The sequence below is a fragment of the Oncorhynchus nerka genome, linkage group LG10 (genome assembly GCF_034236695.1).
Source record: "Oncorhynchus nerka isolate Pitt River linkage group LG10, Oner_Uvic_2.0, whole genome shotgun sequence".
Taxonomy (NCBI): domain Eukaryota; kingdom Metazoa; phylum Chordata; class Actinopteri; order Salmoniformes; family Salmonidae; genus Oncorhynchus; species Oncorhynchus nerka.
The window spans coordinates 31,140,573-31,164,713 of record NC_088405.1 but is presented as its reverse complement, the minus strand read 5'-3'; the positions used below and the strand labels follow the sequence as shown (position 1 = coordinate 31,164,713).

The window sequence follows — 24,141 nt, the reverse complement described above, 5'->3', positions numbered from 1 at the left end:
GGAGGTACTGTTGCCATACCAAGCAGTGATGTAGCCAGTCAAGATGCTCTCAATGGTGCAGCTGTATAACTTTTTGAAGATTTGAGGGCCCATGACAAAGCTTTTCAACTATCATATGAGTGGACAATTTTTAAGTCCTTAGTGATTTGGACACCGAGGAACTTGAAGTTCTCGATCCGCAGCCCCATCAATGTGGATGGGGGCGTGTTCGCCCCCACATTTCCTGTAGTCCACGATGAGCTCCTTGGTCTTTTTGATGTTGAGGGAGAGGTTGTTTTCCTGGCACCACACTGCCAGGTTGCTGACTATGAGGCAGGGCTCCATTGTGCAACCATTTAATTATAATTATGCAACACTTTGACTTGGCTGTGCGAGTTCAATTTTTAATTGTTCTCACAGGTGCAAGCTGCAAATTCTAGCTGGACACTTCTGTCAAAACATTTGTTGTATTTGGAGGGTGGCTAAAACCCATCATTTGGTCAAACTGTAAGCTAAAGTGCATTGATATCCTGATTTCGGCATGAAGGTTTCTGCCCTAACCCAAAATACATTAATATCCTGATTCCTGCATGAAGGTGTCTGCCCTAACCCAAAATACATTAATATCCTGATTCCTGCATGAAGGTGTCTGCCCTAACCCAAAATACATTAATATCCTGATTCCTGCATGAAGGTGTCTGCCCTAACCCAAAATACATTAATATCCTGATTCCTGCATGAAGGTGTCTGCCCTAACCCAAAATACATTAATATCCTGATTCCTGCATGAAGGTGTCTGCCCTAACCCAAAATACATTAATATCCTGATTCCTGCATGAAGGTGTCTGCCCTAACCCAAAATACATTAATATCCTGATTCCTGCATGAAGGTGTCTGCCCTAACCCAAAATACATTAATATCCTGATTCCTGCATGAAGGTGTCTGCCCTAACCCAAAATACATTAATATCCTGATTCCTGCATGAAGGTGTCTGCCCTAACCCAAAATACATTAATATCCTGATTCCTGCATGAAGGTGTCTGCCCTAACCCAAAATACATTAATATCCTGATTCCTGCATGAAGGTGTCTGCCCTAACCCAAAATACATTAATATCCTGATTCCTGCATGAAGGTGTCTGCCCTAACCCAAAATACATTAATATCCTGATTCCTGCATGAAGGTGTCTGCCCTAACCCAAAATACAAACATGGGGAAACCCTGTTTTGAAAGCAGCTACTGTTGTAATGGTTGGAGAGAGGAGGATCTCATCTTTATGTAGGTATTCCATTTATTTCTCATATTTCAACATAGACTTTTTTTTTTTTTACTGAAGTACAGTGCCTTCAAAGTATTCCCACCTTTTTGACTTTCCACATTTTGTTACTGTCTGAATATAAAATGGAGATGATTTCTTTTGTCACTGGCCTACACACAATGTCAGTGGAATTATGTTTTGCATTTTTTTTACAAAATGTTATGGCAAGCCTAAAGTTCAGGAGTAAAAATTGGCTTAAGTCACTGTGTGCAATAATTGTGTTTAACATTATTTTTGAATGACTACCTCATCTCTATACCCCACACCTACAGTGCATTTGCAAAGTATTCAGACCCCTTCCCTTTTCCACATTTTGTTACAGCCTTATTCTAAATGTATTACTAAAAAAAATGAAAATGTGGGTAGAAGGGCCTTGGTCAGGGAAGTGACCAAGAAACAGTTGATCACTCTGACAGAGCGCCAGTGTTCCTCTGTGGATATGGGAGAACCTTCCAGAAGGACAACCATCTCTGCAGCACTCTACCAATCAGGCCTTTTATGGTAGTGGCCAGATGGAAGCCACTCCTCAGGAAAAGGCATATGACATCCCGCTTGGAATTTGCCACAAGACACCTGAAGGACTCTCAGACCGTGAGAAACAAGATTGATCTATTTGGCCTGAATGCCAAGTGTCACGTCTGGAGGAAACCTGGCACCATCCCTATGGTGAAGCATGGTGCTGTGATGATGTTTTTTGGGACAAGTCTCAATGTCCTTGAGTGGCCCAGCCAGAGCCCAAACTTGAACCTGATTTTGAACAGCTCTAGAGACACCTGAAAATAGCTGTGCAGCATCGCTCCCCATCCAGCCTGAGCTTGAGGATCTGCAGAGAAGAATTGGAGAAATGCTCCAAATAGGGTAGATGCTGATCTTCTCTCCCTGGTACTGCAGTTTCCCAATCTCTCCCGCCAGGTGAAGAATAATTTATTTAGCCTCGAAGCCATCCACCAGTTTCCATTTTATCATAGGTCTGATGTGATGAGCAATGTTGACCACCACTCTAGTTTCTTACCTCCCAAAGAGGAACAAGAATGTGGTCCTCCTGAGCACACTGCACTAAACGGCTGAGATCAGTGATCATAAGGACAGGAAGTCAGCCATCATCCTGGACTACAACCACAACAAAGAAGGTGTGGACAACCTGGACAAGGTGATTGGAACTTACAGTTGCAGGAGGATGACTGCCTGCTGGCCCCTGGTCATCTTCCATAACATCATTGATGTGTCCTCCATACAATGCCTTTGTGATATGAACAAGATCAACCCTACCTGGATGCCTGATAAGTGGGAACAAGAGGAGTGTGTTCCTGGAGCAGCTGGGAAAGGCACATGTAACCCCACACATTCAAAGAAGGGAGTGCCTCCCCCGTACAGCAGCCTCTGCAGCGCTTGTGAAAGCTGTTCAGGGGGCTGAATCTTGTCCTGATCCACCGGAGGCTACAGCTGGGGCAGGCAAGAGGAGGAGATGCCAATTCTGCCCCCCCAAAGAAGGACTGTAAAATGCTATGTGCTGCACATGTGAGAAATACATCTGCAAAGTCCATGCACAGTTTAAAAAAAAAAAGACATGCCGCAAGGTGTCTTTTTGTAGTCTCCAAATCCAGAACAAATTCAAGAAAACGTACAGTATTATATAACGCCCTTATTGCATGTAACTTCCATCTCATATTGCTCAAATAAACAGCCAACCTGGTTTAAAAAAACAGATTAAGAAACACCTCGCGGCACAACGCCTCCTTTATTTGACCTAGATAGTTTGTGTAGGCTACGTGAGCCTTTAAAAAAAAATGTATGTAGTTATGTTCTTGCCTAATGATCTGTATTATGTTTTGTGGGGACCCCAGGAAGAGTAGCTGCTGCATTTGCAAATACCAAATACCATGCACACACACTTGCATACTGTCCTACATGTGCTAATTAGTTGCTTGATTTATGTTCTTCACAACTTATTTTATTCTTATTGTTGTTTATACACCTTGTGGGTGGGGGCAATGGTTAAAGAAATGGGAGAAGACTAGTATTTTGTAGTTGAGTTCCCCATTCTACAGTATTCAAGAATATATCACTATTTTGCCAGAGAAGTTGAAGACTTATTGTTTCCCTTCAATAAAATGCATTCAAAACTACTTTCTGCACATTTCTGCTACTTTCTTAGGCTAGATGAGTACTATCTCTTGCAAAAAAATGTTTACACCTATGCAGTACCTTTAGCAATAACAATAAACCTCTACTTTAGTAAAGAAAACAATTATGACAGGTGTTGTAATAAAAACGCGTGGTGTCCACTGATTTTTAAATGCAGTCTTTCTGCATTGTGAAGAGGGAAACCCCAGATATTCACAAAGTTTGATGAATGACAGGTTGTTTCTAAATGCAAAATAGATTTGGGGTTTAAAATTCAATTAAGCTGCTTTTTTTTTTTTAGGGGTTTAGTGAAGGTGGGTCATTTTTTACCCTTAGGACAAGGGGAGTATACAGAATGTTAAGACTACACAAGGGTTAATCAATCACCAAATACTGAAGGTTTTCTGATTTCTTACCGAAAGGTGTGACGACCTGTCCAGTGACATGTGTCTGCGGGGCCTGGCAGTACAGAGTCTTCATGGGGACCGGGAACAGTGTGACCGCGAGGAGGCGCTCAAGGACTTCAAAGAAAGTAGGTTGATAAGTAATCCCTAACCACTGATCTGAGGTCAGTGGTCCACTGTAGTTCGGTTGATGGAGCATGGCTCTTGCAAAGCCAGGATAGTGAGTTCTATAACCTGGACCACCAATATGTAAAAAATGTGTACACGCATGACTGTAAGTCACTGGCTAGAACCGTCTGCTAAATGGTATATACAGTTGAAGTCGGAAGTTTACATGCACCTTAGCCAAATACATTTAAAGTCAGTTTTTCACAATTCCTGACATTTAATCCTAGTAAAAATTCCCTGTCTTAGGTCAGTTAGGATCACCACTTTTTATTTTAGGAATGTGAAATGTCAGAATAATATTAGAATGATTTATTTCCACTTTTAATGCTTTCATCACTTTCCCAGTGGGTCAGAAGTTTACATGCACTCAGTTAATATTTGGTAGCGTTGCCTTTAAATAATTTAACTTGGGTCAAACGTTTTGGGTAGCCTTCCACAACAAGTTGCGTGAATTTTGGCCCATTCTTCCTGACAGAGCTGGTGTAACTGAGTCAGGTTTGTAGGTCTCCTTGCTCACGCACGCTTTTTAAGTTCTGCCCACACATTGTCTATAGGATTGAGGTTAGTGCTTTGTGATGGCCACTCTAATACCTTGACTTTGTTGTACTTAAGCCATTTTGCTTGCTTCAATATATCAACATAATTTTCCTTCACAAAATAGACGGCATCATGAGAAGTGCATTAGTCCCTCCTGCAGCAAAGCACCCCCACAACATGATGCTGCCACCCCCCGTGCTTCACGGTTGGGATGGTGTTCTTCGGCTTGCAAGCCTCCCCCTTTTCCTCCAAACATAACAATGGTCATTATGGCCAAACAGTTCTATTTTTGTTTCATCAGACCAGAGGACATTTATCCAAAAAGTACGATCTTTGTCCCCATGTGCAGATGTAAACTGTAGTCAGGCTTTTTTTATGGCGGTTTTGGAGCAGTGACTTCTTCCTTGCTGAGCGGCCTTTCAGTTTGTCGATATAGGACTCTATTTACTGTGGATATCAATACTTTACCTGTTTCCTCCAGCATCTTCAAGGTCCTTTGCTGTTGTTCTGGGATTGATTTGTACTTTTCGCACTAAAGTACGTTCATCTCTAGGAGACAGAACACGTCTCTTTCCTGAGCGGTATGACGGCTGAGTGGTCCCATGGTGTTTATACTTGCATACTATTGTTTATGCAGATGAACGTGGTACCTTCAGGCGTTTGGAAATTGCTCCCAAGGATGACCCAGACTTGTGGAGGTCTACAATTTTTTTTTCTGCGGTCATGGCTGATTTCTTTTGATTTTCCCATGATGTCAAGCGAAGAGGCACTGGAGTTTGAAGGTAGACCTTGAAATACATCCACAGGTACACCTCCAATTGACTCAAATGATGTCAATTAGCCTAAAGCCATGATATCATTTTCTGGAATTTTCCAAGCTGTTTAACGGCACAATCAACTTGTATGTGAACTTCTGATCCACTGGAATTGTGATACAGTGAATTATACGTGAAATAATCTCTGTGAACAATTGTTGGAAAAATTACTTGTCGTGCACAAAGTAGATGTCCTAACCGACTTGCCAAAACTAACAAGTAGTTTGTGGAGTGTTTGAAAAACGAGTTTTAATGACTCCAGCTGACGTGTATGTAAACTTCCGACTTCAACTGTATATTTAAAGCTGGGGTGGCCAACCCTCCTGGAGAGCTACTGGGGTTGCAGGCTTTCGTTTCAACCCCGTTGTAACGCACCTGATATCACTAATTAAGGTTCTGGTGAGCAGCTAATTAGTAGAATCGGGTGTGCTAGATTAGGGTTGGCTCCTGTAGGAGATTAGCTCTCCAGGAGGCGGGTTAAGTAATGTGTCCTCCTGGAGAAGTCAGGCATGTAGAGTGCAACATATTAACCAGTCATATCAAATTTTATTTGTCACATACACATGGTTAGCAGATGTTAAATCAATTTTTCCATTATTAAAGTGGCTAGAGTTGAGTCAGTATGTTGGCAGCAGTCACTCAATGTTAGTGATGGCTGTTTAACAGTCTGATGGCCTTGAGATAGAAGCTGTTTTTCAATCTCTCGGTCCCCGCTTTGATGCACCTGTACTGACCTCGCTTTCTGGATGATAGCGGGGTGAACAGGCAGTGGTTCGGGTGGTTGTTGTCCTTGATGATCTTTATGGCCTTCCTGTGACATTGGGTGGTGTAGGTGTCCTGGAGGGCAGGTAGTTTGCCCCCGGTGATGTGTTGTACAGACCGCACTACGCTCTGGAGAGCCTTGCGGTTGTGGGCGGAGCAGTTGCCGTACCAGGCGGTGATACAGCCCAACAGGATGCTCTTGATTGTGCATCTGTATAAGTTTGAGTGTTTTTGGTGACAAGCTGAATTTCTTCAGCCTCCTGAGGTTGAAGAGGCGCTATTGTGCCTTCACCACACTGTCTGTGTGGGTGGACCATTTCAGTTTGTCCGTGATGTGTACGCCGAGGAACTTAACTTTCCACCCTCTCCACTACTGTCCCGTCGATGTGGATAGGGGGTGTGCTCCCTCTGCTGTTTCCTGAAGTCCACGATTATCTCCTTTGACATTGAGTGTGAGGTTATTTTCCTGACACCACACTCCGAGGGCCCTCACCTCCTCCCAGTAGGCCGTCTCGTTGTTGTTGGTAATAAAGCCTACCACTGTAGTGTCTGTCGTCTGCAAACTTAATGATTGAGTTGGAGGCGTGCATGGCCACGCAGTCATGGGTGAACCGGGAGTACAGGAGAGGGCTGAGAACGCACCCTTGTGGGGCCCCAGTGTTGAGGATCAGCGGGGTGGAGATGTTGTTACCTACCCTCGCCACCTGGTGAAGTCCAGGACCCAGTTGCACAGGGCGGGGTTGAGACCCAGAGTCTCGAGCTTAATGACGAGTTTGGAGGGTACTATGGTCTTAAATGCTGAGCTGTAGTCGATGAACAGCATTCTTACATAGGTATTCCTCTTGTCCAGATGTGTTAGGACAGTGTGCGATTGCGTCATCTGTGGACCTATTGGGGCGGTAAGCAAATTTGGGTGGGTCTAGGGTGTCAGGTAGGGGGTGGAGGTGATATGGTCCTTGACTAGTCTCTCAAAGCACTTCATGATAACGGAAGTGAGTGCTACGGGGCGGTAAGTCATTTAGCTCAGTTAACTTGGCTTTCTTGGGAACAGGAACAATGGTGGCCCTCTTGAAGCATGTGGGAACAGCAGACTGGGATAAGGATGATTGAATATGTCCGTAAACACCAGACAGCTGGTCTGCGCATGCTTTGAGGACGCCGTCTGGGCCTGCAGCCTTGCGAGGGTTGACACATTTAAATGTTTTACTCACGTTGGCTGCCCTGAAGGAGAGCCCACAGGTTTTGGTAGCGGGCCGTGTCAGTGGAACTGTATTGTCCTCAAAGCGAGCAAAGAAGTTTAGTTTGTCTGGGAGCAAGACATTGCGCTCTCTACGAGTGTGGTTGATTTTGTGTGTGTACTTCGTAAACAGTTGTAGACTAACAGTGATATGCTTGTTTATGGGCCCTTCCAAACAATATGCACAAAAGGCTTATTTCTTTCAAATTGTGTGCACAAATTTAATTACATCCCTGTTGGTGAGCATTTCTCCTTTTCCAAGGTAATCCATCCACCTGACAGGTGGGGCATATCATTACGCAGGTGCACCTTGTGCTGGGGACAATTAAAGGTCACTCTAAAATGTGCAGATTTGTCACACACCACAATGCCATAAGTGTCTCGAGTTGAGGGAGTGTGCATTTGGCATGCTGACTGCAGGAATGTCCACCACAGCTCTTGCCAGAGAATTGACTGTCCATTTCTCTACCCTAAGCCGCCTCCAACGTAGTTTTAGAGTTTGGCAGTACGTCTAACCAGCCTCACAACCGAAGATCACGTGTAGCCACGCCATCCCAGGCCCTCCAGCTTGTTCACCTGCAGGATCATCTGAGACCAGCCTCCTGGACAGCTGATGAAACTGAGGAGTATTTATGTCTGTAATAAAGCCCTTTTGTGGGGAAAAGCCTATTCGAATTGGATGGGCCTGGCTCCCAACTGGGTGGGCCTAATGAATTTATTTCAATTGACTGATTTCCTTATATGAACTGTAACTCAGTCAAATCAATGAAATTGTTGCGTTCTATATATTTCTTTCAGTATAGAAAGATAACACAAGGAATAAATACATGGGGTACCAACTCCATGTGCAGGGGTATGAGGTAATTGAGGTAGATACTTTTGGCTATGTAGTGCATGGACACCAGGTTTTTCCAAAATCATGGACATTAATTAATGTGGATTTGGTCGCCCCGCCCCCCCTTTTGCTGCTGTAACAGCCTCAACACTTCTGGGTAGGTTTTCCACTAGATGTTAGAACATTGCTGTGGGGACTTGCTTCCATTCAGCCACAAGCATTAGTGAGGTCGGGCACTGATGTTGGGTGATTAGGTCTGGTTCACAGGCGGTGTTCCAATTCATCCCAAAGGGGTTCAATGGGGTTAAGGTCAGGGCTCTGTGTAGGCCAGTCAGGTTCTTCCACACTGATCTCGATAAACCATTTCTGTTTAGACCTCGCTTTGTGTACGGAGACATTAAGATGCTGAAACAGCAAAGGGCCACCCCCAAACTGTTGCCACAAATTTGGAAGCACAAAATCATCTAGAATGTAATTGTATGCTGTAGCGTTAAGATTTCCCTTCACTGGAGCTAAGGGACCTAGCCCGAACCATGAAAAACCGCCCCTCCACCAAACTTTAGTTAGCACTATGCATTCGGGCAGGTAGCGTTTTCCTGGTATCCACCAAACACAGATTAGTCTGTTGGATGCCAGATAGTGAAGCGTGATTAATCTCCCCAGAGAACACATTTCCACTGCTCCAGAGTCCAATGGTGACGTGTTTTCCACCACTCCAGCCAATGCTTGGCATTGCATGTGGTGATCTTAGGCTTGTGTGGCTGCTTGGCCATGGAAATCTATTTTCATGAAGCTCCCAACAACAGTTATTGTGCTGACGTTGTTTTCCAAAAGCAGTTTGGAACTCTGTAGTGAGTGTTGCAACCGATGACAGTTTTTACGCGCTACATGCCTCAGCACTCTTTTGTTCTATGAGGTTGTGTGGCCTACCACTTCGCAGCTAAGCCGTTGTTGCTCCTAGACGTTTCCACTTCACAATAACAGCACTTACAGTTGACTGGCGCAAGGCAGAAATTTGACATTTACTTTTTGGAAAGGTGGCGTCCTATGACGGTGCCCCATTGAAAGTCAGAGGTCTACAGTACGGGCCATTCTGTGGCCAATGTTTGTCTATGGAGATTGCCATTGGTGTGTGCTCAATTTTATACACCTGTCAGCAACCTGTGTGGCTGAAATAGCCAAATCCACTAATTTGAAGGTGTGTCCACATACCTTTGGCCATGTAATGTATGCATGTGTGTTGCCATAGGTGTTGTCCGTATCCTAGTGGCCACTGACCTGGCCTCTCGAGGGCTGGACGTCACAGACGTCACACACGTCTTCAACTTTGACTTCCCACGCAACATTGAAGAGTATGTCCATCGCGTGGGCCGCACGGGCCGGGCAGGGTGAGTGTGTGTGTGTGGGTTTCCTTTCTCTACCTGAGCTGCTTCCAAGAGATATCAGCATGTTTCTTCAGAAAAAAATATTTGACAATTGTTGACAGTTTCAAATTTTTTCCTCGTCTCATAACTGGTAGACGCTCTGGGGCCTCTATCACCTTGGTAACGAGAGGAGACTGGAGGAAGGCTCCTGACCTGATCCCCATCCTGGAGAGGGCTGGACAGGTACTCTGCTCGCTCTCACACACAGAGCAACACACACACAGACAGTATTCACATTGTCTAACAAATGAGACCTATTTGGATTGAACCTGAATCCCTGTGTAGGAGGTACCTGATGAGCTGGTGCTCATGGCGGAGAGATACGAGAAGCACAAGCGAGAGAAGGAGATGTACGGCCCCAGAGGAGGAGGGGGAGGAGGAGTAAGAGACAGAGGAGAGTCTAACTGGAGGTTCTAACCCATTACAGGTACACAGGTACATATGTGTGAAGAGAAGGGCTGATGTGTTAACAATAGTCTAGTCCTTTGGGTTCACAGATGAGACATATTTGCTATTTATTCCCTTTTATTGAAAAGTAGGATATTTGGCACATACACGTTGCAATTTATTGATACTCAGCTGAAAACACCACTGCCCTCAGGCCTTAAATTCCAATGCATGGCTATTAACAAAGAAACCGCTTTTGGTGGAAAAAGCTGAACAGAAATACAAATGCTGTGGGAAAACAGAACATGCAGTGCGTTCACATCGCACACACATTCTCTCTGTTAGACCGTTTGAGTCCTATAATATGACAGTGTGGTCACACCAAATATAGCTGGTGTTGATGTACTTAGTAGGAAGATTTCCTGGGTTTAATTTTTTTTAAACAGTTAAAAAATCCTCACTGACAGCTCATATCCATATCCTTTTGCCAATTGTCAAATCTGTTTTCTTACTTTTTCAGGAGAGGAAGAAGCAACTTGCAACTTCAGTTCTGGAATCTCCAGCGTTCATCCTTTTTTGTGTTACGAATTTTTGTTTTATTGAATAATTCATAGTGTTGTACAGACAGTTTAAATTACCTTTTTATAATTTGAGTGAGAGCCAACTGCTCTTCTCCATGTATCATCTCTGGGAAGACTCAAAACTGTTCTGATCTGAATTAAATGGTAACTTCTGACTCCTTTCTCCTCTGCTCTTCAATTCCTCCTGCCTATGCCATTCCTTTTAACATAGACAACAGTATGGGACCACAGCTATACTCCACTTATGTCTGTCTATTGGGGCTCTGGGTGAGTCACTAAGGGGGCAGTGATTGAGGTAGTCCCGACTCACTAGCCGAAGATGGGGAAACCATTGTTGCGCTGCTCCTCAATACACTGGGCCAGGATCAGGCAGCTCTTGCGGTTGTGGCCAGAGCCCAGCAGGTTGTGTGTGGGGATGAAGAAGTTGGGGAGCTTGCCATCTTTCAGGTGGCCCTCAAAGTCTCTCAACAGCTGCTGGAAGCAGGGTCCCAGCTGCGTCGCCTCCCAGTCACTGTCCTTGGTCCTGGAGCAGCATGCGTGTAGAAGGGTGGTCTTTGCATGGTAGGAACAGAACTTGGACAGACGAGGGTCCTCTGCCTCCAAAAGGTTTAACAGGTGCTTCAGAAGCTTCAGACAGTCCTTCCTGAATGAAGAAAATGGGTAGCCTCATGCACACATGATCATACACAATTTATCAAAGTAAATGAGTTTGGTTAATAAAATAAGAAATATACAATTTAAAGGTCTACTTCATGGAAAGTACACTTGTTAATGATTCCCTGTACTGTAGCAGACAATTTGTCAAGGTTTTGCCAGGGCATTATGACTACAGTAGGCTTACCTGCAGCAGGGAATTCCGTTTGCCTCGCAACAGGTCTTCTGAGAGCCATGATTTGTTATGATACTCTTCTCCACATGCGAGAATGAGATGCGCCAACAGTCTATGCATAACACGACAAGATAAAACATTTAGGAAACTTGGCAAAAGGCCATACATGCCACTTCTCCTTTCTACCGAACTCTCATTAATGAATACATCACAAATTAAAGTGATAGCATGTTATGTGTAAATCTTGTTGACCTAATGCTTACCTTTAGCGCAGACCCCTTCCAGTTCCACCGTGCCCTTTCCCTCATACTTCGGAACGAGGTAGTATGATTGTGTCTTTAGTTCTTTCTTCACTTTGGTCCCAAGCCAGGTTTCTATTTTGAAGCCTTCCTGGGTGAAAGTGGGCCAACTCGATTTGACCTGTAGTCCCAGAACAATGTCCAGTGAGATGGGAACAGTTCCCGTCCTGTTTATCGTTAAGGTCACCGCCGGGCAACCCTTCTTCTTCTTCTCCACCAACACGTCTTGAAAGAAGTGAAATGCAAATAAATGTTTTTCGATACACCATTTTCTACTTATACAACATACAAAGCAATCAATCGTTTATGCATTTGAGAAGCGCGCGCTCTACACACCTTTATGTGTCTTCACAGATGTTTTAACTTCGTTTCTGAACTCCTTAAGCATTTCACTCGCAGATACCGTGTTGTCCTTATTTTGGAAGCGACCCAGAGAGTGTTTTCCCCGTTTAAATGCCACGCTATAAAAAGCTCCATCGTCTCCAAATGGCCGAATGTCCACCCGCATCACCGGAAAAGTAAACATCACGTCGAATTCGTCGGGATCAGAAATCTATATTGATCAAAACATAATATATCTGTAAGGCATGCAAGCGTATTGGGTCACGTTGGTGGTGAACAATTTAATTTAATGACCCACCTTTAGATGTTCGTAGTAACTTCCAGTGCGCAGAAGATTTACATCTTTGAAGCATTCTGTACGCTTTTTCATGTGGTCACTTATACACGTTACCACGTCATTGACTATTCTTGATGAATCCGATTTATGTGTCATCTTAATCTTTAATTTATCAAGTGTTGTAAACAGGATGTTATCCTGATGTGAGTCAACAATCCTTGAACCGGTCTCTTGTGGCACAGTTGGCTTTCCCTCAGTGGTGCACTTAGGCTGCTTATGCTTCTTAGGTTTATTTTCCTCAGGAATCTGTTGCATGTCCTTAGTGTCCATCACTGCATGGCAACCTCCAATGGAACCATTCTTGTCCCGAACCAAACTCTTGGCACACCCTGGTTCTGGCCCCGGCTGGACTCTTTGCGCGGGCCCAGATGGACTTTTTTTTGTCTTCCCTCTCCCGCTCATTGTAGTATGTATGATCGTGATGCGACACCCACTAGTGTATACTATGCCAGAGAAATGATCGTCTTCGCTGTTTTGGTTTGATGAAATGTGATTGTGAACACTCCCCTTGCTATATACAGTATCGGCTCATCGCAAGCTAGTGAGCCAAAATAAACAAAAGCACTAACGCCTACCCCACGCTTGTCACATAATGATTGAGCTTCTACCTACCACTAGGGATGGGCACAAATGACAAAATAAACAACATATTTGCATTTTGAAATGTATTTTAAAATACATAAATACATTTGCAAGTAGCTGACCCAAACGGAAACATTTTTACTTGCTACGACTTGTTTATCTACCTTAGTTGAATGCGCTGACTGACTAGCAGACATTCTGGATAAGACTGTCTGTTAATTAAATAAATATATATGTGAAAGTGAACATGCCAAAATGAACTGCAAAACACACTGGGGATTATTATTTGCCCTGTTTTGGGGTGGAGCTCAGAATAATACTCAGCATGCTTTGCATATGTATTTAGTTCATATACTTGAAAGGGAGCCATAATGGTGAACCTTTTTTAAAATTTGTATTACTTCTCAAAAGTATCTTGTTAGAAAATACATTGGAGTTCAGCCCAGTGTAATACAAAATACATGTAACAGAAATGTGCTATTGTCAGGTAAATGTATGACAACTCTAAATCCCCATCTTCCATCAAGGACTTACATTTCAATATGATGGGAACAGGGGGTTAACTGCCTTGTGCTGGGGCAGAACTTCAGATTTGACCTCGTCAGCTCGGGGATTCGAGCAACATTTTGGTTACTGGCCCAACACTAACCGCTAGGCTACCCCCCCCCACATAGAGATTGATACTCTATGTAACTTGTACTTTTCTTGACCCTAACTAGTTTACTACACAATGGCAAACTCAGTTAAACAGTATAAGATTTCTCCTCAGTTATCGATGAACCCCAGAGAGGATTCATTTAACAGAACGCACAGCTTAGAGCAATTAATGATTCACTTCAATCGAAAAAGGGTTGAGACATTCTGGTTTGTTAATTGATCTTTTAATGTCATGACGAGTCTTGTGCCATCTCGAACAGAGTAAGGTGCAACAGCTTCTGCCAATTAAAAGTTTTCCAGTGCAAAGATAGCAAAACGCCAATTAAAAGTGATTGGAGAGTCAACTATTGGTATACTCAGTGTGCCTAGAGTAATATATATATAACACAACATACACTTTAGAGAAATAATTTTCTACTTGTAAGAGTTAATTACCAAAGGCTACTATAAAGCACCAGGTAGTTTACAAACACTAAAAGCAAGACAACAGACGACGTGAAGAGTGACTTATAACTGCAGTACAGAGAGGAAGGGTGTGGCAGTTTACAAGCCCCTCTATGATTACAATATCTCACACATGGGGAACATGGTCATTCACATATTTAACAGTACACGTTTAAAACTAGCAATGTGCTATTACAACGTAAATAAATACACATGAATCTAACCACTTTGAAATGAGAGGGGGAACAAACACTGTCTTAAGGACTAGGCTTAATATTTGTTTCTTTCCTTCTGATACTTTTGCGATGCATTGTGATTATTAACCAGTCTTTGACTATGGAGTTGCAGCAGCCGATAGGGGGGTGGAGTTGGGTGACTACTGTCCTGCTATGGGTGACTCTTGAGTCAGCAGCACAGCACAACATTCATTTGGTCTTCTGGGCCTTTTGGGCAGACTTGGTGACCTTACCAGTGGAGGGGGCTTTCTTCTCAACAGCCTTGATCACCCCGACTGCCACAGTCTGGCGCATGTCACGCACTGCAAAACGACCTGCAGAGAGAGGATGTCAGATCCAAGGTAACTTCAAGGGAGAGTGGAACCATTTTCAAAGAATTCCAACCAGGCCCAAGAGTTATACTACCCAACAGTACTTACCCAGTGGAGGGTACTCTGAGAAGCTCTCCACACACATGGGCTTTCCCGGGACCATGTCCACAATGGCGGCGTCTCCAGACTTCAGAGCCTTTGGGTTGTCCTCCAGCTTCTTGCCTGAGCGACGGTCAATCTTCTCCTTGAGCTCAGCAAACTTGCAGGCGATGTGGGCAGTGTGGCAGTCCAGCACTGGGGCATAGCCAGCACTGATCTGACCTGGGTGGTTCAGGATGATCACCTAGAGAAGATATCAGACACAGTCAACATGGTTGTTCTGTCAGCACCTGTATCAGCACTGATATTAGATGTTGGCCTCTTTACTTCCAAAAATTGTTCCCCACAGCTCATCACACTGTGCCACAAATAAATATTTGTGAGAGAAGAGCAGAATGAATGAGGAAAGGAATAGATTGAATATTACTAACTGCCAAGCTGTATCATCATCACCAATATTTTTATCCATGTGATCACCACTGTGTATCATAGTTAAACATTTTTAGTTGTATGTCTTTTGGTTCTATGGTTTTTACACCTCTACAGTAGGTGTGAGTGTGTTATCTGGCCCTGCCCACCTGAGCAGTGAAGACTGCTGCCTCCATTGGGGGGTCGTTCTTGCTGTCTCCGGCCACATTGCCACGGCGAATGTCCTTGACGGACACATTCTTGACGTTGAAGCCCACGTTGTCACCGGGCATTGCTTCGGTCAGGGCCTCGTGGTGCATCTCAACAGACTTCACCTCAGTGGTCACATTAACAGGGGCAAAGGTCACCACCATGCCTGGCTTGATCATGCCCGTCTCCACACGGCCCACAGGCACTGTGCCAATACCTGAGGGAGAGCGGATAAGAAAGTGAAGGTGGAGAGAGGATGAGGAAGGGATGTATTAGGGATGTGCATCTTTCCCTTTCAAGACGATTCGATACATATCTAGATACATGGACTCTGATACGATACAGGAACGATACGTTTTAGTTTGAAACGTTTTGTTGCGATTCAGTTTGATGCACTAACATTTGCATAACCACTAGATTTTCCATTCTAAATCAAATCTACTGTTGATGGAGCTCATGAGCTGGGCCTAGTGAAGAGATCAACACTATGAAATAACACATGGGATCATGTAGTAACCAAAACAGTGTTAAACAAATCAATATATATTTTATATTTGAGGTTCTTCAAAGAAGTCACCCTTTGCCTTTTGACAGCTTTGCACACTCTTGGCATGAGGTCGTTACTTGGAATGCATTTTAATTAACAGGTGTGCCTTGTTAATTTGTGGAATTTCTTTCCTTAATGAGTTTGAGCCAATCAGTTGTTGTGTAAGGTATGGGTGGTATACAGAAGATAGAAATTTGGTAAAAGACCAAGTCCATATTATGACACGGGTTAGTAAAGTATTCATGAATTGTGAGAGAACTGTGCTTCCTCACTAATCCCATTCAACAGTATACACTAATATAATTGCTAGGTCACCTCACCAAATAATAATTTTGGTTGAGTGTCACCTGTGTTTGAACTATAATAAATAAGTTCTAAACATTGACTACAAATGACTGAAGACATGATGTAAATCAGATTGTTTATTATTTATGTTGCTAGTCTAAGGCAGTACTATTTGCCAGTCTGAAGCAGTACTTACAAATGTTTGACCTGTAAGAGTTCCAGTTCTTAAAGTATTCTAGATAATTATGTATTGTACAGGTTATAGTATCTAAACTGTTATTGTAGTTGTTTACTTTGCAACGTGTTTCTTGGCTTAGTTTGACAAAGTGCTTTCAATTCCAAGTGTTTCCTGTCACCTGGTCTCTGCCAGGTTATAAATGCTCAGATGTAGAGCTTTATGGGAAGGAAGATTGCCGCCTGTCTCTGCAGGGGTTAGTTAGGGTTGTTCTGAGCCCTAGGTGCTAGTCAGACTGATCTTCAGTTTTTTATATTCATTTGACTAGTTTATTCTTTTCTTTGAGCCTGGTCCAGCACATTGTTGGATGATTTGTATATTTATACCTGCATCTGCTCCAAAAGCCTAAAAATAAAAACCATGCTCTGGATCTTCTGCTAGACAGACCGCTCAAACCATCCAGGGCAAAAATTTTAAAAAAGAGAAAAGAAAACTGATATGGAGAGCCTTTAAGTACTAAATATATTAGTGAAAGTGGTTTGATTAATCCTGAAAGTTGCCCTATTGTTCAATCCATGAAATATTGAAGGTGAGTAAAGTGTACAATAGGGGTTGAACAGTAGTCCTATAAATCTTCCCTAATAATCCTCACTAATCATGGAACAGTGTTTTTGTCATGAACTGTGCTCTAGGTTTAAACTGCTACGTATGGTCTGAGTCCCATAATGATTCAAATAGGCTACATGTCCCAAATTATTGCACAACTTGTAATATGTTAGCCTAATATGATCCACTATTGCTAGCGATCCACAGGAACAACCACACGACCATAGGTAAACTAACGATGTAATGGAATGATGCTAAATTAAACGAAAAAATCAATGACCATTATAAATGTATGCAGGTATAACTGACGGTGGCTACTGATAGTGGCTAATATTTAACACTATACATTGTTACAAAAATTGTATTAAACATTCTAGAAATCATAATTCAACTCCAGGTTTGGCACTCTACTGTCATTTGCACATGGTTACAGAAGCCTATAGCTTGGGTCTCCAAATTTCATCCCAAGTTAAGGCCAGCGTTTCACTGTGGAAAAGGTGATCTGTTGATGTGATGTGATGTTGATGTGTTTCTGTTAGCTGCCATATGACTGGTTTCACGTTCGTCTCCAGTGATATTGTAAAATAGATCTAAAACAATGTATTCATATTTACAATCCGCTTACACATTTACCTCTTATCAATTTGTAAATTAGTGTATGGAGAAGGGCGTTATTTCTATTGCAGGGGGGAATAGATGTTCCATTTGGAACTATTCATTGTTTCATCGCGCATAAAGGTGGAGGAATTATGAAGGAATAAAGTCAAGGTCAGAATACGGTGTACAGTAGTTCTTCCTTTAAAAGTTGTGCCGTTCTGCACCACACCTTGCGGGCTGCCGCAGAATTCTATGTCAAGTTATTTAAGTGTCAGCGATTGTTGCCATTTTTAATGCTAATTAGTGCAAGTTTGACCACCAGAGGGCATCTTTGAGAATCATTTGACTTTTTTTATATATCGGCTGAACTAGAGAATTTTAAATATGTTTTTTTGTAAGAACATAGTATATGGGATTGATTTTATGAAATCTAGCTTAATTAATTTGACTAATATTATGGTGTTTCTATTCCAAGAAAAACTTCAAACGAAACATTCAGGACGCTGTACAACGTGACCGGTCTGGAGTAGGCTACTGTACTAAGATCAAAATAATCCTAACATTTCCACACCCTAATTGTAGGCTAACCAATAGCCAAACAGAGATTCAGTGACAATAAATCCAGGAGTGAGAAGCGGTGCTGAAATAGTTGACTACGTCATTCAATGATATTTATTCCCATAGCAATTCGTTATGGATCCATAATGAAATAAACATCTGCATTACAATTATAATGCAGGGTTAATAATAAATTAATATATTTGAGGTGTTGATGCATTTTTTTGTTGGGGCAAATTGGGTTGTAGAGTACTAAAACAATGCATTTGGTGGACTCGGTAAGATACACTCACTGATGGTTGAAGATGATGAGCGATCGGCAAAGGCAATCAACATCACTCTAATCACAGTCAGAAGACAGTTGAAGAAACTTGTGTGGACTGGTCGGGAGTAGGCCTAGGCTACTAAGGGACTGAGTGAAAAGCAAAATGATCCTAACATTTCCAAATAAAAATCTGATTTATTTATCAAGACCAGTTCATGTCATTCAGTGATATTTATTCCCTATTGGTCCTTCTGATAGTTGAAATAAACATCTGAATTTTGAAAGAGTATTTCTATCATTATTTTATTAAGGAAAGCATCAATACTGTACAATTTATGCCTGATCTGACATTTTGCGGTTGCATGAGGTTTAGAGTTAGAAATGTAAACCTTTTGAGTACTTAATACATTGCAAGTGGGTTGGGGGGTTCACACCTACTGTAGCCGAGCTATATGACTATCCTTTGTAAAGGTTGAGTCTATTGTCCTGCTATTAGCCCATCCTAGAAACGTTGTTTGCAGAATTCACAGCCTCCTACGTTTGTTTTCTCTCCCTGTATCAAAATACTAAAATACTACTTAAACAGGTCTCTTAAAGAATGTAATTGTTCATTTTATTTTTTGATCACAGAAAATAAATAAATAATAGAATGTTAATTATATAAAGCAGCCCCCGTTCCTCGCCCTCTTCAACTCCGCCAATGCCGCCTGACTCTCCGCCAATTTAATTTAGAGGATTGGAGGATTCTAAATATCTAAGGGGCATTTTTCGTAAGGGCAAATCTGATCTGTGAGAATATCTAAGAGGCTTTTTATATAATTCTAATGTAGGGTTAATTATAATAATCACATTGTTAATTTTTTTTATATTTTGTTGATTTCGTTTCAAATAACCGAAAGTGAGCGATTGTAGTAATTTGAATAAAGGGAAAAAGGCCATTCTTGAACATTGGGTGAGACATTCTTACTAATTTGTAAATAGAGGCAGTTAGATGTTTAAATTTTTTTCTGTATTCAGATGGAGAGAAACCAAAAGCTCACTGTGCCTATTTTTTTTGTAAAATCGTCAGTCCACATGTCAAGTGAAATTCCCCCATTTGTATTTATCCAAGTTCTCTCTTAACCCCAGGACCACCGACAGTTGTTGTTGTTGCCTGATGCAGGACTCTAGTGCCAGAGGAGAGAGACTGACATAAACACCACAATTTAGACCTACCGATAGATCAGCGTTCTCCTCCTTGTGATAGTGTGGTGCAATGACAGAATGCCACCATCTGCCACAAACGGTCGCAGTATAAACTCATAACTTTTAACTGAGCCAGCGATTTTGTTAAGTTTTAATCCATTTTCGGAACGATGTATACTTCAGTTCGGGGTACGCAGACCGATGCACTTGTATCTTAAACATTTCAATCAGGGGCCGATGCATATCTGTGAATCGTTACATCCCTAGAATGTATCATTACGGATGGGCAGCCTCTAAGGTGGGTGTGATGCTCACCTCCAATCTTGTAGACATCCTGCAGGGGTAGGCGGAGGGGCTTGTCGGTGGGGCGGGACGGGGCTGAATAGCATCTAGAGCTTCCAGCAGGGTGGTCCCGGACGAACTGCCATCCTTCCTGGTGATCTTCCATCCCTTAAACCAGGTCATCTGAGGATGGAGGAGACCCGAGTGAGCAGTAGATCAAAGTTATAAAGTGTGCTGTGCTCCACATTTTTCATTGACTTACTTTCTTCAAATTAAAGCGGAGGGCAGATTATATTAGGGGTGTGCCGAATACTCGGATAAAACTAGTATCATAACGAATATGGAGAATTTTCATAATACGATTGACAAGTATTTATTTTGTAATTATCAGTGATCGGACATGTTTTATTTTCATCTGCCATCACACATCTTTCACTAAAACAGTGTGAAGCGCTGTGTGCTCCAAACTATTGACTAGTTCTTCTGTCTGTAAAGAAACTGGCAGACTATTTGTTGAGCCTGTTGCAACAATTGAATTAGAATAAGCCGCTCTCCGTCTGCTCTAATTGACCCAGCCATGCACGGCTGTTTCACTAACAGTCACTCTTCTCGGGCCACAAGTCTCCCCTTCTCCAAACGTCATGTATGAATCCGTAGCTAGTGATTGAACAACAATCTAGCTATTTTCTGTAGACTTTTAAGGCCATATATTCTGTCTACTTGGCGTTATTTAGTAGTCCTACTTTGTCTGCCAGTATAATTATTCCATTGTTGACGACATCTTATGTCGTGATCCTAGCCCATGCTTCTTGCTATTTTTTTATTCTGGCCCAGGCATGTTTACCGAGTGACAGATTATTTTAAAATGAAATGACCAATGTTGATATTTTAATTGTACAAATGTTGTGGCATAAGTGTCGGGAGAGAGGTTTTGCAGTGAAACAATATATGGGGCAAGCAAATTAGCCTATCTTCCTCTAAATCTGCATCTGGAATAAATGCATGCAGCAGTAGCCAGCCATGCATTAGGGTATTTATTAGCTTATTTCGTTGATAATTGAATAGGACTAAGTAAATGGCCCTAATGTGCATTTATTTGTCAGGGTCGTTTACCTTTGAACAATGTGTGTGATTGAGTGAAGGAGCCTAACAATGCGCAGTAATGTGCACTAGAGGTATAGGCTTTACCAGCATTTAATTAGCAGCATTTAAAGCGCACTTCCTGGTTTTACGCGTATCAAGTGATAAAACGGATACGTTTACGTGTATGACGAAATCGGCACACTGCTAGATTATATTACATATACTCAAACCGCTCACTGTGGCTGCAATGCTATCCTAGTATAAAGATAAAAAATAAATGCCCTTTAGCTTCTTGCTTACGTACATTAGGACTGGCCTCCAGCATGTTGTCTCCGTTCCAGCCAGAGATGGGAACAAAGGCTACCGTATCCGGGTTGTAGCCAATCTTCTTGATGTAGGTGCTGACTTCCTTCACAATCTCCTCATAACGCTTCTGGCTGTAGTTGGGCTCAGTGGAATCCATCTTGTTGATGCCCACGATCAGCTGCTTGACCCCCAGGGTGTAGGCCAGGAGGGCATGCTCGCGGGTCTGCCCGTTCTTTGAGATGCCAGCCTCGAATTCACCCACACCGGCTGCCACAATCAGCACGGCACAGTCTGCCTGTAAACACCAGAACATGTGAATAATAAATACAATTCGTTTTCAAAAGTCCTATGCAACTAAGATGGCAATTTGAGTCCGCAAATTGCCTGTGGTTATAGTACAGCTATAAGCTAGCCTGGAAAACCACAGTTGCAAGTTTAATAATAGACTTCCAGGCACTTGCATGAAGACCTGGCAGGTGTCTGTGTGTAAGGAAGGACTGTGTCATTGTAATTCAGACCTGGGAGGTTCCAGTGATCATGTTCTTGATGAAGTCCCTGTGTCCGGGGGCGTCGATAATGGTGACGTAGTACTTGCTGGTCTCAAACTTCCACAGTGAGATGTCAATGGTGATGCCACGCTCCCTCTCTGCCTTCAGCTTGTCCAGCACCCAGGCATACTTAAAGGAGCCCTTCCCCATCTGAGAAAAAACACACGTCACTGGTTATATGACATTTCTGAAGAGAAGTCAATGGTGGTGAATTCTATTGCCAAGATGTATTGTCAAATTAGACAATATATGGCAATATAACTGTCAATCTTTAGGTAGCCTATGAAGATTATTGGTTAATACAATATAACAGCAGTGTACTGAGCCCTTTTACAACACGTTGGCCAACAGAAGAACGGACTATCAGTAGATGTTTGCAAAGTACAGTACCAACTCTTACTCACCTCAGCAGCCTCCTTCTCAAACTTTTCGATGGTCCTCTTGTCAATGCCACCGCACTTGTAAATCAGGTGGCCAGTGGTGGTGGACTTGCCAGAGTCCACGTGGCCGATCACCACAATGTTGATGTGGAGCTTCTCCTTGCCCATGGCTGACTGGTTAAAGTGACAGTGAGAGAGTCTGCAGGTGGAAAAGTGCAGCAAGGTCTATGGATCTGAAAGGATTTCCTGGTCAAAGACTCCACAAGGGAATACAGTGAATTACAGCACCATGGACAAGGACACTACAGCTGACTTCCCATTGCGTAACAGCCCCAGCAGCTACTGCCTCAGCATAACTTCTAAGGACAAGCACAGTTTACACACAAAAACAATTTCACATAAATGGCACCACGAGACCAATCAGCAATCATTTAATGTTATCAAACTGTCAGTGGGCACAGAACTGCATCAAGCTCAAGACACAGTTAGTTTCTAGCTAGTTATCCCTCCTTTCCTCGGCCACCCAAAACAATGTGTATTGTCACACACCGGATGGGTGCAGTGAAATGTTGTTTAACAGGGTCAGAAGTAGTACAGTGACCCTGGAGCAAATTAGGGTTAAGTGCCTTGCTCGAGGGCACATCAACAGATTTTTCACCTCGGCTCAGGTATACTTGCCCAACACTATAACCGCTAGGCTACCTGCCACTGCTCAGCAGTGAGACATTGAGACAATCAGCTCTTATGTCACTGAATATCCTCCCTATTACATATCAACTTGATAACTGTAACCTCAGACAGTCCTCCATTTTGTCATGGCATTGAATGTGCAGCAGCCATTTCTGAAGCCAGACTACTGCAGTGGAATGCACAGGTTAAATGCTGGGGAATAACACCATAACACATATTATATTTAAATAAATGCCGGTTTTACTAGGACAGTCCTGTTGTTTCCTTTTCATTGACTTGCATGACAATGACAGAAACACCACAAATTCACCTCATTTTCCAATTGCAAAATTGATCAACACCCTAGGTTGTTGATATTTATGACAGACCATTTCATTAGGTGAGCAATGTATGGAAATGATTACAGTAGCCTAATTCTGCATGCTTATCTAGGTGCACTGGGAGCTGATACCAGATTTCACCAGAACTGACTGCTATTTCTAAAATAAAATTATGGTAGCTTTGCAATAGTTTATTTTTCTTTGCAATAGTTTTTGTTTTTCCACTGTTCATTTGACTTTGCTGTCCATGTAAGCCTATTTAAAAACAGGTGACTGGAATGTAGGTGATACAATTAGCTGCGCGACCGGATAATTCTGATGAAGTCTAGAGGATTTAGTTGGATTTCCAAACCGTCCTCCTGCCTCTGCCGCCATGTTCTCTCATCGCCTACGCTTACTAGAATATGGCCTATCTATGCGCATTAGCAGTCGACTGTCGGCTTCCAACAACAATGCAATATTCACACGCCCACAAACGTTACGCACAACAATGTAAGGGCAAATGGAAAATATAAACATTCAGTCATTCGCCATTTACAGCATTAGATTTGAAACAATGTATCACATGCGTAGTTATTGGAAAGTATTGCCTACCTGCGCAAACGAATGAGTCAAGTCCGGTGCTGAATGAGACTGTGACGAGATGCTGATCTGTTTATCGCAGACAGGAGGGGGTTACGCAATTGCGTTCAATGCTCATACCCCTTCCGAGATCGTTCTATTATATACCCCAGTGCCCTAGACACAGGGCCAGTAGCGGTGCGTGGGTAAAATCACTGGGGAAGCCAAGCCATATTTACAACCTGTGTTGTGATAATTGCGTTGTTTGCTCTATACATCCTGTTAATTAATTTGCCTTGTGAAAATGCTATACAGTATAGGCCTAAAGACCTTTTTGTTTTATCATAAAACCCGATATCAACCTCTCTAAGTGAAGTCCACAAAGCATATTGCTTGTACAGTAACAGACCTACAGCATGACCTACAG

At 42.7% G+C, this 24,141-nt stretch overlaps 3 protein-coding genes across 6 annotated transcripts in view; 1 reads left to right on the top strand and 2 right to left on the bottom strand.

The window, feature by feature from the left end:
• Window positions 1-10,727, top strand: part of LOC115135135 (potassium voltage-gated channel subfamily KQT member 5-like) — a 150,709-nt gene extending 139,982 nt beyond the window's left edge. For 3 of the 4 annotated variants that reach the window (XM_029669455.2, XM_029669456.2, XM_029669453.2), the window contains 5 exons: window positions 3,845-3,954; window positions 9,430-9,568; window positions 9,700-9,787; window positions 9,890-10,031; window positions 10,512-10,727. In XM_029669455.2, coding sequence (XP_029525315.1) covers window positions 3,845-3,954; window positions 9,430-9,568; window positions 9,700-9,787; window positions 9,890-10,021 — 469 coding nt within the window. In that variant the 3' untranslated portion in view covers window positions 10,022-10,031; window positions 10,512-10,727. Of the gene's footprint in view, window positions 1-3,844; window positions 3,955-9,429; window positions 9,569-9,699; window positions 9,788-9,889; window positions 10,040-10,511 lie in introns of all 4 variants that reach the window. The other variant, XM_029669454.2, reaches the window with a different exon arrangement.
• On the bottom strand, window positions 10,564-12,844 carry cgasa (cyclic GMP-AMP synthase a). Its single transcript, XM_029669460.2, has 5 exons — window positions 12,341-12,844; window positions 12,037-12,253; window positions 11,665-11,925; window positions 11,414-11,513; window positions 10,564-11,215 (listed from the first exon to the last, which is right to left on the bottom strand). Exons 1-5 carry the CDS (start codon window positions 12,779-12,781, stop codon window positions 10,882-10,884), a joined length of 1,353 nt encoding a protein of 450 aa, XP_029525320.1. The 5' UTR covers window positions 12,782-12,844; the 3' UTR covers window positions 10,564-10,881.
• A 1,287-nt stretch (window positions 12,845-14,131) lies between these two features.
• Window positions 14,132-23,853, bottom strand: eef1a1a (eukaryotic translation elongation factor 1 alpha 1a). Its single transcript, XM_029669452.2, is given in 9 exon segments — window positions 14,132-14,612; window positions 14,718-14,952; window positions 15,287-15,543; window positions 19,860-19,922; window positions 19,925-20,009; window positions 21,214-21,510; window positions 21,734-21,913; window positions 22,168-22,342; window positions 23,748-23,853. Coding segments are annotated over 8 exon segments (1,386 nt in total). The 5' UTR covers window positions 22,312-22,342; window positions 23,748-23,853; the 3' UTR covers window positions 14,132-14,487.
• Window positions 23,854-24,141: the final 288 nt, after the last annotated feature.

Coding starts and splice junctions, on each gene's coding strand:
- cgasa (XM_029669460.2), bottom strand. CDS start 12,781: ATGAGCGGGAGAGGGAAGACAAAAAAAAGTCCATCTGGGCCCGCGCAA. Junction 11,926..12,036: donor ATCTGTGAAGACACATAAAG/GTGTGTAGAGCG, acceptor ACTTCTTTCAAG/ACGTGTTGGTGGAGAAGAAG. Junction 11,514..11,664: donor GGAAGGGGTCTGCGCTAAAG/GTAAGCATTAGG, acceptor TGTTATGCATAG/ACTGTTGGCGCATCTCATTC.